General features: G+C 44.9%; 1 protein-coding gene across 1 annotated transcript in view; it reads left to right on the top strand.

The window, feature by feature from the left end:
* The first annotated feature begins 2,546 nt into the window (after positions 1 to 2,546).
* Positions 2,547 to 15,541, top strand: part of KAT2B (lysine acetyltransferase 2B) — a 44,311-nt gene continuing 31,316 nt past the window's right edge. Inside the window, exons 1-2 of the mRNA XM_076331205.1 lie at positions 2,547 to 2,768; positions 11,240 to 11,366. Coding sequence (XP_076187320.1) covers positions 2,547 to 2,768; positions 11,240 to 11,366 — 349 coding nt within the window. The remainder of the gene's footprint in view (positions 2,769 to 11,239; positions 11,367 to 15,541) is intronic.

Genomic DNA, 15,541 nt, shown 5'->3' with positions numbered 1-15,541 from the left:
TAGACTTACTGTTCTGGTTATCTAGTGAGCAGCAACGGAAAAAAGGAAAAAAAAGGAGACATAGTATTGTAAGACAGCCGTGCTCTTGAGGATTCAAGGAGGAACTGCAGCAGAAGTATTTTTTGCCTTTATACTAACCAGTGCCTTACTGTATGCAATAAAGCAGTGTTTTTCCCATTAGATCCTCACAGACACACCATGAAATGTAAACAAATATTTGGGCACTTAACCAAACCCTGTATCTGCTTCATAACAACTTTCAGCTTTGATTTTACTGTAATGGAAGTAACAACTTATCGGGCTTTTAAGGACCTTGAAGAATAAGGTGAAAGAATAAGGTCGTTCGCCTAGGCTGTGATCCCATGAACACTCGCCTGTGCAGTTTCAGACATAAACGCATGCTGAGTGGCCTTAATAAACATCAGTGGAACTACTCACCTGTGTAAAAATAGTAAATGTATTTTCAGAACTGAAACTTCTAATTCATTTCTACGCGGGTGTGCAAACTTGATGCTGGGTTCATTAGCTTACCATTTAAAGGAGAAGATGGTGATTTAAAGAAAAAAAAAAACGAAAAGAAAAAACATATTGGGGAATGTAAGGGCTAACGCGTCTCCCAGAAAAACTAGGAGTCTATGTTCAGGCATGGACATTAAGTGGCCCATAGGAGCAAACATGTTGTTCCAGATGCGATCTTTGCTTGTGACATTTGCTACCAAAGAAGAGTAGTGGGAAAGCTGAAAGTGAAACTAAGCAATAACAGTTTCATTTTCAAGCCCGGGGGGAAAGTAGAAACCTAACTGGCATAAAAAAATGCAAGCAAAGAGTTCTTAGGTGGCTGTTACCGCACAGCGGCTATTTGTTATTTTAAAACATGATTCACACACTTAAAAAAAAAAAACCTAAAAAATCATTCTCTCTTAAATTTAAGAGAAACCGGATTTTTTTTCCCTCCCCCTTGAATTTGCTGCAAAGCTTGGGGCAGCCGCCACCGGGGGCAGCGGCTCCTCCACCTTAACAGTCCGTCTTAAAGCACCGGGGATGGCAGCAGCCATCTTACGGGTCGCTGTCACAGCTGCTGGGAAGCCCTAAGCCAGCCCCGGCCTCCGCCGCGGGCTCCCCGGGGCCGGGGTCCCCCGGCCCCGGGGAGCCCGCGGCGGAGGCCGGGGTGCAGGTCCCGACTCCCCTCCCGCCGTCGACCCCCTGTCGATTTAAAAACCTCAGCCAAAAAAAAAAAAAACCAAACCACCAAACCCGGACCCCCTTTTTCATGAAAATACTGCAGCGTTTTATTCCATTTTTCCCCCTATCATTTAACGGCCAACTCGCCGTATAACCTTATGCTTGACAATATCACCAGGAGCTGAGAAAATGGGAGCAAGGGAAGAGGGAGGCCACAGGGAAAGTGTTTTCTCACTCCTCCTCCCCCCCAAATACTACTCCTAACTTTGCCGAAGTCTGGAGTCATCTTTGCTTGCCCCGTGCAAGGTGGCAAGGCCCTGCGCCTGCGAGAGCTCTTTATACACCGGGATTCCCTTCCAAACTAATATCGTTGCTTCAGGTTTACACATCAAAGAGCCGTAGATCCCACGCAAACACCCGACCTCGATCCCAACCTTTTAAACCGTGGTGCCATACTATAGAATTGCCATTTGTGGTTTCTCACAGCTCAACCACGGTTTTACATACGTGCAACGGAGCATCACCGCCTCAAAACTGAAGCACTTGCTTCTGTGCATAGAGCGCAGTTTCTGTGGTGGGACCATTTACTTAATTTTAGCTTTCAATTAAAAGGTAATCCCTTTAAGACATAAGTTGACCTGCTGTCAATACCTGGTCCTGGACTAAAAACAAAAAAAAAAGCAAGCCCCAAAACCATGAAGCGAGGAACTGAGCAGAGAGTCTTTGAATTCTCCTGTATTTAAAACTGACTGGTATTTATACATTGGCTGAAATAGAAATCATCTGGGGAAAAAAAAAAAAAGAATCATTTAAAAGCGGCTGCAAAGTGCACAGTGGGGAAAAGCAATGGTTAAGTCAAACGAAGTAGTGCCACTACGAGGGGGAACCCAGGCTGCGGCAGCAGCGCGGGCTCACCGGGCTTCAGCAGCGCGGCCGCTCCGCGCTGCCGCCGCCGGCGGCCCGGGCTCCGCGCGGTGCGCGCAGCCAGCGATGTCGCCTCTTTCTAGGGCAACTTTCCCCGCAGCCTCCCGGAGGGCCGGGATGGTTCCGTAGCGGCTTCCCGCACGCAGCGGGTGCCGCCGCCGCCGCCCTTTCCGCGGGGGCGCAGGGCGCCGCCCGCCCCAGCGCAGCCCCCGCGCAGGGACGCGGGCGCGCCCCCCGCGGTGCGCAGCGGCGGGAGGCGGGTGCCGGCCCCCCCCAGCCCGCCCGCCCGCCGGGGCAGGAGCCGCCCGCGGAGCGGCGGGTCCCTCCTCCCGCCCCCCCGGGGAGCAGCCGGCGGCGGCGCGGCGAAGGGGAGGGTCTAGGGCCGGGCGCACCGCACCGCGCCGGCCGGCCGGACGGGCGGCTGCCGCCGCGCCGCGGGCATGGCGGAGCCTGGCGGCGCCGGGGCCGGGGCAGCGGGCGGCGGCGGGCCGCAGCAGGGCTCCCCGGCCGCCGGGGGGGTGGCCGCCGGGGGGCCGGCCCGCAGCGCCGCCGAGAGCCCCGGGGGGCCCGGCTCGGCGCGCACCGCGGGGAAAAAGGCGCAGCTGCGCGCCGCGCCGCGGGCCAAGAAGCTGGAGAAGCTGGGCGTCTACTCCGCTTGCAAGGTACCCGGCCGCCCGACCGCGGGCGCCCACCCGCCCACGGAGGGTGGGGATTGACGGGAGGGGGGGAGGGAGGGGAGGGAGGCGGTGGGGAAGGGCCGTGCCGGGCGGGGGAGGCGGCCCGGCTGCAGCCTGGCGCTGCCCGCGGAAGTGGCGGCTCCGGCGGTGCCGGTGGATCCTGCTCCCCCCGGAGCTTTCCGGCCGGCCCAAGCGCACCGAAGACGGGACCGCGGGGGCAGCGCTGCCCTCCTCCTGCCCGAGCCGGGCGGCAGCGGAGGTGCCCGTCCCCGGCGTCCGTCTGTCTGTCCTTCCGCGGGAGGCGGCGGCGGCGGGCGGGGCGGCTCCTGGTGCCGGCGGTAGGCGCTGGGTTAACAGCGCTGCCGCAGCTGCCCGCCGCGTAAACATCCCGGCGGGGAGCGGGGACGCCCGCCTGCCCGGGGGGGCGCGGCCCGCCCCGGCCCCGCAGCGCAGAGCTGTTGACATCTCAAAAGCCGCTGCCCCGAGCTGGCACCGTCGCCAGCCGGTTTGGCAGAGAAGGGAAGGGGCCCGGCCTCCGGGCTTGGGAAAGTTGTGTCCCCGCCGGTCACGTATCGCCGTCCCGGTGTCCGGCGCCCGGGCCGGCAGCGGGCACCGCCGCCCGCCCGCACCCTGCCCCAGCGGGGATCTCTCCTCCAGCGCCTGCCCGGTGCCCGCCTCTCATATTCGGGAGGGCTGCCCTGGGTTTCCCTCCGCAAGCACTTTCCCTCCACTTGCAGTTTTCTTCTTGGTGGGAGAAGCGGGACTCGGCTGTTTGTCGGAGGCGGAGGGAGCCTGATCAGAGCTGTCGCTCCCGCCTTCGGAGGTCTGTGACAACTGGCGCTGTCGTCTGTGCGTGTGCACGTGCGGCGCGCAGGGGAGGACCAGTGTGCTCGGAGCACGGGCCGCTGGCTGCGCTGCTGCTGTCAGGGCAATTCCTGGATGCACAGCGGGTCTGACACGTTCAGATTGGCGGTGCTGATGTCAAATCCTCTAGTAACGCTTTCAGCGTTGAAAACAGCCGTTTGTGAGAATTGTGCATCTTATTTTCTCTGTTCCCTTACTTTGGAGCCTCAAAAGGGCAAATGTTAAGTGAAAGACCAAACTAAACGCTAACGTACGTGAGGAAGCATGATAGTATGGCTCTATAGTCCTGTCTGGTGGTGTGAGGAGCTTTAACTGTATGCTGAAGGCATGGTGCAATGCTGTCATGTGAGGGCAAATGAAGGAAGCCACACGCATTTCAATTTCTTACCTGTTTCCAAATGTGCAGACACCTCCGCTTCAGCTTTGGTGCGTATGTGGGACATTGCAAAATTACTCCGGTGTCAGTAAGTTAAAAGAGCGGCTAGTGTACTTGAAACTTGCAGCCTTCACTGCAGGCTGGGTGGCATGGTTTGAAGCTTTCCCAGCGCTGAGTCCCCTTTGCACCCCCATATTTTAATGTTACCAAGATCTGCTGTTAAATGAAGCTGGTTGTGGGGTGGGTAAGATTTTCACGGGCTGTTAGGAGCGTGCGTGTGTGTGAATTGCTTTTTTCTTCCCTGGTCGGTTATTTTTGCTTCCCCTGGTGTACCTCCAGATGATCTTTCTGAGGGCAAAAGCCTTCTCCTGAGGTGCTTTGCCTCACAGAGGCAGCTGTGCTGTGAAGAAGTGCAGGCAGCCTTGTCTCCTCCCAAACCCTTTGTTTTTTTGGGGACTCACCAGGCCCACATGTGTACTGCCACAGGTGCTTTGTTGGAAGGGAGACAAGTGCCAGTTGGGAGGGGAGGAGGGCACGTGGTGGGGTACAGTGCGGTGACAGCTCGTACTGCCGGTGCTCTGCTGGGGTGTCCTTGCTGGCCCTCTTCTGTGAGAAGTCCTGGGTGCACGCCCCATTGGCACTCCAGCGATGGGTTGGAGTGGGACCCATGGCCGGGGGCACCCCAGGGCCTCTTCCTCCCGCCAGGATCTAGGCACAGCCACAGCACTAAACGCTGCTCTGTGGTCAGATTAAAATGCAAAACCTACCTTTGCTATTTCACTTGTCTTCAGTAATTCAGCGGCAGGCAGCTTTCTTTCAAGTCTCAAAACAGAAGCAAGTAGGCAGACGGGAAGCTCATTGTCAACTAATCAAGCGGCTTCTCCTGTGGGATAAAGGGGGAAGGATGGAGCAGGGTGGAAGAATGTGTTATTTGTCTTCCTGAACACCTGGCAGGTGCTCCAAAACGACACTGCTTGGCTTGTAACATTACTGGTTTGCAAGAAACTGTAGCAGTGTAAAGCGTAACTTTGAACTTTTTCTTACTTTGGGTTGCAACTTCTTTTCCATTTATTTTGCATTTCTGTGTGTGAGTGCAAGAGTGAGAGACGGCAAACACTCAAACCATCTCCGAAGGGGATATTCATTCAAGTAGTGGCCATGTGTGAATCTTGTGTAAATCTACATAGAGCTGTACGGGTTGGAGTGCAGAAAATATGTAATGGCATCCTTAGAGTCGATCACCTTCTCCCACGTAAAATTCATCGCAAAATTCAGCACGCAGAATTTATTAGGAACTTAACCTCAGAGATGCTGGGAGTAGCAGAGGCAGGGAAGCGTGTGTTCGCTAGGGATGAAGAGCAGCAACACAAGAAGATGGAGAGGTTGGTGGCCGTGTAGAGGGTGAGTCTCACTGGCGACAGCAGAAATGCCGAGCAGAAAAGGGTGGAAGTTGCTGCTCTGGGGTAGGGACCAGGGACCTACTGGTCCTTCTTCAGCGATCCCTTTTCTTCACGGGAAACATGGACAAAGACATCTTCAGTGTTGCATGTGTTCTGAGCAGAATGAGAGTGAAGTTTAGGGAGCTGCTGCCCAGGCTAAAGAAATGTGGGGTTTGTTTCTTTTTCCTGATACAGAACTGGGACAGGAGAGTTGTAGCTGTTGAGCTGTTCTGCTTGACTTTTTCCCCCTGTGAGAAAAGGTCGGGGTGGAAGGGAGAGAACAGGCTTTTCTGTATAAAAAAACCAACCAAACAAACCCAAAAAGCAACCTTCTTAAATACCTGGGGGGGGGGGAGCACGTTCTGAACAATAAGATATATATTAGAAGTCAGCACAGTTTTCATGACTTTTGGAAGTGCACAGTAGTGCTGTATGCTGTGTGAGGTTTTGTATTTGGCACTTGCTATATCTGTGCACATATGAATGGCTGCATACATCGTTTTGGTTTTGTCCAGTGTGAAATTGAGCATTAGGCATGCGAGCTTGCAACACTTTTATATAAAAGCAGCACTGTGTGACTTACACACATAAATATATTTAATGAAGATGTAGGAGGAAGTCTCGTCGGCTTTTTTTCCCTATTGGTTTACAGTATGTGAAAATACAACCCTCTCTCCAGTCTCACCGGGAGTTTTTCTTATAAACAAGTTGAAATGTGTACTATTTTAGTACACTAAGTTTTCTGTAAAACTGGTTATTTCTCATTATCTGTATCTTACAGTAATACCTGGATGCTTATAAATATAATTAGAGCCCAATAGCCTAAGGCATTTGCACAAGTAGCAGGGAATAATACCTCCTTGAAGAAAGACCTTGTGCTTTAGATAAACAAAATGGACAGAGAGTGAGAAGGGTTATGATGAGATGACTTGGCCAAGGCCCTGCGGCAGGTGAGTGGGTGGCAGAGGTTGAAGTAAAATCTGGGTCCCGGGGTTCCAGACCAGCTGGAAGTGACCCTTGGTAGAGGCACTTCTTCCCACTTCTCATCCTGGAGTGACCTCTATGGAGTTTTCCTGCTCCTACACATAAAAAATAGTTCATAGGGTAAATATGTACCACCGTTTCCGTAATGAATTTTTTTTTTTTCCTGAATTTTATAAGGCAGATTAAGATGAGGCAGACTTGGCTGTATTACTGCTGGACTCTGTACGGTGTGAGTACAGCTCCTTGAAGCTCAACTGGAAATTATTAAAGTTGTTTTCTGCAGAAGTGTATAGGAGACATACGAGACATTTAAAGCTTTCTTACGATCATTTTCATAGTGCGGTGAATCTATTTTACAGTGTTTTACAGGCCCAATTAAAGCATCTTCCCTTAAATTAAATAGGAAATCTACCATTAACTTTACAAGGTGGGAATTGGGCCCCTATTATTAATAAAAGCTTTATATGGTAGCCTACATCTATTCTGTAAGTGAAACTGGAAGATACAGGGAATAAAATACTTGGATTGATCAACAAATGAAGAGCATATCCTTTGAGCTGAACATTGAACTGATTATTTTGTATTGTTAAACACAAATGGGTCAGCTAATTTCCTGATAGGTATGAGTAGCTCTTGAAGCAGTGTCTAACTGTCTGGTTGCTGGGTACGGGACAGGAAAAATATGTATTTTAAATTCATCAACGTATTTGTTATGGTTTGTGTGATGTTCTTTGTTAAAAGCATCAATTTGAGGTTATTGCTTGCAGGAGAAAACTTACAGGGTATTTTACACGGCTTTTGTGTTGGGAGGAAGAATGTTTTTTCTAGAGTAATTATACTTGCTGGAAATAGGAAGATCTGTAATGTTGTGTATACGTAATCTGTTGAGTCTGCTTTGCGTCTCAGTTACCAGGCAGGGCAACCTGTATGATTTTGAGCTGGAAAGAGCCCAGCAAAACAGCTGTTTTGAAACCCAGTTTTAAGACTTTTGGGGTCTTTTACTTTGTAATTAAGTTAGTTTGAAGTTTGCAGTTCTTACGCTCATTTCATTACCCGAAAAGGGGAGGAATGTTTTAGTCCATAAGTTACTGTAACATTCTTCATTTATTCATTATTATTTAGATACCTGAAACCCGCTTAAAAGGGGCTGAGATGTGCAATGTTGTAACTTTCGGGTGCTTCCTTTTTAAATAAAAATGCTAACAACGTGTGTTAAAATGTGCTGTATTTTTTCATTGTCCATTTTTGACCTGCTATCAGTATATTCAGTATTTTAAAGGAAACAGTAACTTTAGTTTGTCCAGAGTTGCAGTTTCCACTGCCCAGAGCTACCGGACAGTTTGATTTCCCACACTGTAATGCTCCACCGAAAATGGAAGGGGTCAAAAAATTATTGAAATTATATTGTAGAGTGCAAAATGTACATAATTTCTGCACTGTTTTTTACTGGGGGGGCAGGCAACAGTGTGTAATTGTTGCGCTTTGTTATACTGCACTCATCCGATTTTACTAAAAACCGCCAATGAAGATGCAGTGTTCGTGATCCCTGGGCCTGCAAAGACAACAGTCATTACTTCTGCCTTCAGTAAGGCAGAAGTCCCCAGCTTTCTCCAGTGGCTTTATCAAAGCTCTGCAGATGTCCCAGAAAACAAGGCTCCAAGGACTGGATGTACTAGTTCAAATGCTTCTTTTCCTTCCTCCACTCAAAACTGTTTTGATCTTAAGTTTTTGCGGAGGTGAAGTCATACTTTATTTTCTAATGAAAAGCAGATGAGTGACATTTTTAAAAAAGGAAGAAAGAAAGGAAAAAGCTGAAGATAGTCAAAGAAAGGATTGAATGAACAAAACGCTGTGGAAGACTTAAAACAACTCAGCAATTTAAGCCATTGAGGAATGCACATTGCGTATTCACTGCAAAATACTTGCACTGTCAACATCTACAATGAGAGCTTAGTTTTAAAGAGGAACTTTTCAGGTTGTGTTTCCCCTTGGTTAACAGAACATTTATGCTGATTCTGGTGTTTTATAGAGAGATTAACGAAAAAACCAACCCTAGTAGTTGTTTGAGAAAGGTCTCTGGAATAATTTGAACAATACAAATTAACATCTGCTTCAAAAAGATCTGGCGAGGAAATATACCGAGGGCAGAAAAAAATCTGCCGTTGAACACACTGTTTTTATTCTTCTGTGGGTGGGTTGATATTTATTTTTGGCAGTTTAACTGAGCTGTTATCACGATTTGTACATCTGTTTGTTTGCATCTTTGCTGTTAATTATTGTGTGGCACTAAAGTTTGTGTAGTTACTCACTGTTTATAGTTTTTAGGCTTGATAGTAAACATTGTGTGGTGAGCTTCTGTGAAATACTGCTTCCACTTGGAGAAAAAATTCTCAAAAAGCTTGTGCCTCGTTTGAGGGGGTTTTTTTGGACATGTTTCATTGTGGTATGATTTAAGGCAATTAATGAGCAGCATGATATTATGTCAGTAATTTACAGGGTTGAACATTCTCGTCCGGACAGCTGCATGGGAAGGATCAAATCTTACTTCCCTAAAATAATATCCAACCAATTTTTGTTTGAGAACTTCTTTACGATTGTCTCTCGAATTTTCTTTGGCAGTAATCTCATTTTCTGACAGTTTTTTCTGTGACGGTTTCTCTATCCTTGTCTTAACTGCAAAAACTTCCATGGCGATGTTGCCTCTCCCACAGAGCAAATGTGGATAGCTTATTTGGCATTGGTTTTGTTTAGCTGGAGATTCTAATTGAAAGTGTGGTTTCACATTATCTCACAGGTGTCCAGAGCCCCACACCAGGGCAATCCTTGGTTCGCAGGTGTCACTCAATCACTGATCTCTCTTTCTAGTCATTAGACTTTAGAGAGGTCCTGTAGGTCTGGATAACAAACAAAAGTAAAACTGGCTCAGTGCCTGTGAAACTGTAAGAGACGGTTTCTGCTGTAAAATAACACCGGGCCTTCTTCGCTTCTCTGCCAATCATATTACTCATAGAAAACATGATAGAAAAATAACATAAAATTCACCATAAATCCATCCAGATTGCATTTTGTGAGACTTAAAAAAAAAAAAAAAAAAAAGTTTTAATCTTCCCCACATTTCATACTGAAACCTCCCTGATGCCACATAATAAATACATGGCGTGGCAGGCAGCCTGCACCCATGCAGTGAATTTGGAGAGCCAGGGGGTTCAGGTGATGCAGGTTCTCCCCCTTCCAAGGGAAGTATGTGGAAGTGGTTTTGCTGGGCACTTGCAGGTGGATTTCTGAGTCATCCTGGTGGCTCCAGCTGCTGAAAACACCACTCACACCCCTTCGAACCTGCCAGACCACCCTGGGTGCAGGCAGAGGCCATGGCACCTGGGGCCAGGAGCCCAGCCGGATAAAGACTTAAGCATTAGAAATGGTAAAAACATCATGTGGTGCTCAGCAAACTGCAGGCAGCAGTTTTCTTGGTGCTCAGGTTGCTGAATACTGAAATTAGTTTGGAATAACAATTTACCATCAATCTACAAAGCTGTCAGTCTTAGGAGCTGTCAAGCTGTGATCCTTTCTGCTTCTCCTGGGTGCTTCTTCCTTAGGTAAGGTGAGATTTGGAAACAAAAGGAAAATGAAATAGGTTCCTGAAATAGATTGCATTAAATATATTCAGAACGAGTTTTGAAAAATGACACATTAGTGCTGGATATATTAACATCACAATTTTTCCTACGAAGGTTGTTTCAGTCATCAATATTATGCAGCAGTTGGCACACTTTCCTCAGTGAGGTCTTGGCACTGCAAATTCATGAGCATCTTGTTACAGGCCAGTGCACAGATATCTCTGAACAGTAGAAAAGCACACTTTTCTTCTGATTAGATCTCCGCATGGGGATATGAATGCTGTTAGAAGAACTTTACCATCAAAATAACTAAGATCTTTTGGATATGCAGAAGGAAATCCCCTCCTATAAAGCTGCTCTTTGGGTAACTAGAATCAGGACTTTGAACTTCTGAATGATTTGAAACACGATTACCCTATTCACAACCTCTCCCCTTCATGGTCACCCCTTTTAGCTGCAGTCTGTCGGTGGTGTTTTGCAGTCCCTGAGCGTAAATAAACTTTCCAGGGTAAGCAGCAGGTTTCACTGGTAGCGTCACTGTCTTTGGCATCCGTTGCTTTTGTGGCCAAGCCTTGCTTGAGACAGCATTCTCCAATAGTGCAGTTATTGTTTGCTTATTTCAGTACTTGGTTAACCCTGCTTGGGTTGTCATGGGCTTGGTTTTAGTTGCTTGATTCCTTGTTGCCGGTATAGCTGATAAGGCAGTGATAAACATGTTGCCTGTTAGATAACCTGTTTGTGTTTAAATCATTAAAACTGTCTCGGTGGCAGGATCTGTACTTGTCGATATACCAGTAAATGTCTGAATACTTCTTTCATATAGGAGCTAGAGTGAAGGCTTTCTGTAAAGGAATTAGCCAGAGTTTGCATATGTATTTTTCCGAGCACAGTTTGCTTACCGGAACCTTGTTAATCTCTCTGTTTGGGCTGCTATTCTGTTTCTGATTATTTCTACAAAATAAAGTCTAGCTGTGTGGTACAGATAAAAACCCAAAAACAAAGCAACAACAACAGCAAAACACCCTCAAAATCCCCCCCCCCCCCCAAACATCGAAACAAAACAAAAACAACTTTGAAATTAATAATGTTACTTTTTATTGCTTTTGAAATAACGCCGTTTCAGCAAGTTCCTGGTTTTTTACGCTGTTGATTGATACCCCTTTGCTTTGATTTCAGGCTGAGGAATCCTGTAAATGCAATGGCTGGAAGAACCCCAACCCGCCGCCCACGCCCCCCCGGGCAGAGCTGCAGCACGCGGTTGTCAGCCTCGCTGAACCCTGCCGCAGCTGCAGCCACGCGCTGGGTAAGCTTTTGCCTTTCTCCTGCAATCCACGTGCTTATACCCAGAAGTCTCCACTCTTGCAAGGCGAGAGTCAACATGCCATGCCAAGACCTAGAAATGGGGGTTACGACTGGACATAAATGTCGATCAACTTAGATTAAAATATGTCGGAAATATCCTAAAATGAGTTTTGAATAAATTGGACTAAGGTCCAGCTTCTAACAACCCAGACATCTTAAATTGTTAAAATGCAAAAGCACTTGTAAGCTACCCATAACAATTCTAATACTTTGTGTAACATATGCATTAGCCTCACAGTGTTTTATCTGTCAGCTGCCTTAGTTACAACGTGAGTGACTCTCTCCTGTAGGCTGTATTATGTTTTCTTACTACAGAATAAACTATAAAATATTCTTGAACATTGCTAAAGCAGGTACTCTTGCCTACAAAAAGAACTGTGCCTTTTCCGTGTCACAGAAAATAGTACTGGGGTTGTACATCTTAGCATTGTCTAAGTTGCTGTGCAGACAGCTTGCGTATCTTTGAAGCAACTGCTTAAAATCCACTTTTAAATACTGTTGTGGGGCTTTGGGGTTGTTTTTTTTTTTCTTCCAGATTGATTTGTTACCCACATAGCCTGAAAAAGAGTGGTGAATCACTGTATTATTTTTTTTAAGAATTTGTGCTTATCCAAAATAAAAGCTGATGACTTTTTCTGTATACATTAGCAAATATTGAACAAAAATTGAGCTAAAATAAAATTCAGAACTAATTGAAAAGAAGTGGTTGCTATTTAATTTTTGTTGATGTCCGAAACTTAGGACAGTGAAATAAGAAAAAGGAAATCTAAAACCTTCACAATGGATTTTTTTTTTTTTTTTTTTACTTTTGAAAATAATATTGGATTTTGTGTGGAATACTTTTTTTTATCTCTGGGTTTGCTTGCAGGAGAAGATTAACAAATGCATAGTATCACAGAAAGTTCGGTTGCTTTAGCCAAGTTAGTTTCAACCTTTCATCACGCAGCTTCTCTGTGCTGCTTTTGGTTTTGCAGTTAGGGTAGCTTGTGTTACCCGTCCCTTTCATTCCTAGCCTTTGAAGGAAGAGGTTTTTCTTTCTTTTTTTTTAATTCTTATGAGGTATTGTGTCTGTCAGTTCCCTGTTCTTCAGCAGAATTTGTGGATGACTACGTATTTTGTAGAAAAACTCAGCTCTTCAAAGGCTGAGACTGTTTTTGGTCTATTAAAAAATCTTAGATTGCTCATTAGCTAGGGAACCAGGGAAAACCAGTACTAGTGAAATGTACCTTATGGAACAAACTGTATTTTTATTTATTGCTGTTTTAGAAAAGGTAAAGTTTCTTATTCTGCCGGCTGCAGCTAATGAGGATGATGTTTCATTTGAAATAACTGAAATGAGTTGCTGTCTGCTTCCTCATACTACCGGCAAAAATATGTCTCTCAGCACTGTTTTCCAAGATAATTTTCCTATTCATCTCCTCTAAATTAGTGTGTTCCTGCTGAATGCCTTTAAAACCAGACTGACCACAAGATGGGCAGGCTTCAGATTATCATCTGCGCTGCATTTTCTCTTCCTCTGAGAGCCGTTGAAATAACAATGTAGAAATTCCTGTACTGGTTAAAGCCATACCTGATGTAAAATGTAGGATGTTTGAGTTTTTTGCCTTTTTTTTTATTTATTACTTTCTTCTAAAGGTAATCCTAGGCATTAGTCTTGCTTGAGAAATCTCTTTTTGGGGCTATGGTTCAATCTTCAAGCCAGTGCAGTTTTTGGTGCATAAATCTGTTTGGTGGTACGTATTACCTTATCGAGCTTATTTCTGTCTACTTACCTACAACTTGTATTCTTCTATTTGTGGCTCAGCCCCACAGCTTGGCTCTGTACTGGGCTTTTAATGAATATTTATTTTATTTGGGTGATATAGTGGGTCACTACCATAACACTGGGAAGTGGTGACTGAATTGTATGCCGGGAGAATTCACTCTCCACCAGCCTCAAGACCAGGTGTTACGTAGTCAGAGGCTCTTTCCTCTTTTATATTTAACTGGTTTCTCCTGTGTTACAGGGTGTGTTTTCCTGTTGGTAAACATTTTCGGTCTTGAGTCTAGTGCACTTTTAAAACTCGTTAATTAATGCGTTAGTACACTGTGTACACACTCGGGCTCTCTTTTTTTCTCCCAGCACTGTCTTCGGTTCCTGCTATGCACCTTCACATAGCGTATTTGGTTATTGCTTGGTTTGCCTGTCCTGTATACATTACTAGTGTTTTTATGTACACACTGATTTTGAGATAGACTGTGGCCACATTCCTTATGAGTCTGTTTTCTAACCGCTCCTAATTCATACGCTCAAGTACTTGCTTATTGAAGTTGCACAACTAAAATAATTAGCTTGCTTTTTTTTGGGTCCTCATATCATTGCATTGGCCTTGCTCTTTCTGCTTGCTTGCTTCTTCTGTATGCAGTAGCAAGCTATACTTGTGATTCATTTTTTTTTAAATTTATTATTTTGCAACCATAACAGCAGCTGCGGAAGGATGTACCAGTTGGGCAATGCAGATGGGTGGGACTGTGTAACTCTATAGTCAAGAGTAACTCAGTATTTGATGCCATCAAATCAAATCAAAAAGCTTTGATTTTAATAAAACATTTACTAATGGCTGCAAGAATTTGTGAATGGGCTGTGAACAGCCGAAGAAAGATCGTTTGTTGGACTGATGTACAAACGTTGGTGACTCTATCGTAAATGGTAACCGGTAGTAAATACATGCTGGTAATATGCTTATATTACTTTTAGATTCACCGTATGGGTAATAATTCTCTAGTTTAATAAAATGTTTAAATATGGCCACTAAGTAGTCGAGGTAACTTTCAGTATTGTTATGGAAACTGTGTGGAAATGGCTTCTTATGCTGATGTTTTATTCATTTGTTAGTTGAATGCAAGGTTTCTTTAGTATGTTATCGATTTCTAATGCAATGCTCATCTAGGAGGGGAATGTATTACTTCTACAAGATCAGAACAGACAACTGGGAATATTAAACCTTCATATCTGGCTCAAGGACAGAAATTAAATAGTTTTATTCTACCCAGGTTGCTGAATATTTGTCCTTAAAGAAAGCCCATGATGACCATTCCCTTTTCAGTTCTGAGCGTGTGCTCAGAACTTAAGACACTATATTATAAATGTTCATTTAAGTGGAAACGATTGCTGGCGTCTTTTTAACGTTCTGAGCCATGGTGTCCTTTTTACTTGAAGCTGCACAAATTTATTGAATTTAAACATTTTGGCAGGTGTCATACCAAACTTTCCAAAACAAACCATCTTTGCTCAGTGGCCAATAAACATGAATGTTTTCAGGTCAAGTGTTGTTTCTCCCCAGTTCCTCTCCCCTTAAGGAATCAGATTTATGCTGAAAATTTCTTACCAGTCCTAATCACATTGGCATATCTAAGATAATACAATAATTATCTAAGAAATAAATATTGATACAAGTTATTAAAATATGTAAACCCTAATATGCCCAACCTTTTAAATACTTCTCCTTTTCTTGTAGAGGATATTTTCTTCTCCTTTCAGAGGAAACGATATGCATACCATGTACGTTGGCCTGGAGTCAGCAAAGGTCATTGCTTTTTGTAATGCAAATATCTTCTTTCTGGGAACTGACTTTTTGTTTTAAATTGCCTTCTCTCTTCCTGGGGCCAGTTGTTCAAACCAGCTTGAAATGAGTGTCCCGCTTCACATGTATAAACCTCAAGCTTTTGAAAATTACAAATGTGGAACTGTACTTACCTTTGGAGATGATAAAAGGGAGTTTGTCACTTGGAAATTATGATATGTTGAAAGATGCTTTTTTGTAAACTTCCGAAGAAATGAGCATGTACAATCTGCAGAAGCTTTGTTAATATAGCGTGCACAAAGCATAGTTTGAATTTACATGATATGAAAGTATGACACTTAGCCAGTAATGTCCGGTTTAAAACAAAAAGCCTATTTATGGAGCTTTTTTTTTTTTTTTTAAATCTTCATGGAATAAGGTGCTACTTGTATCAACAACTGGATTACCTAATTTATGGGAATTATGGATTTATTTTCTTTAGTCAAGAAACTTTGTCTGAAAAGCATAGCTCTTGGACAAAAATATATGTAGTTATTTATATATTGCAACTTAT

The sequence above is a fragment of the Aptenodytes patagonicus genome, chromosome 2 (genome assembly GCF_965638725.1).
Source record: "Aptenodytes patagonicus chromosome 2, bAptPat1.pri.cur, whole genome shotgun sequence".
Classification (NCBI taxonomy): Eukaryota; Metazoa; Chordata; class Aves; order Sphenisciformes; family Spheniscidae; genus Aptenodytes; species Aptenodytes patagonicus.
The sequence above is the reverse complement of the archived record's forward strand: the minus strand, read 5'-3'. Positions and strand labels throughout refer to the sequence as shown.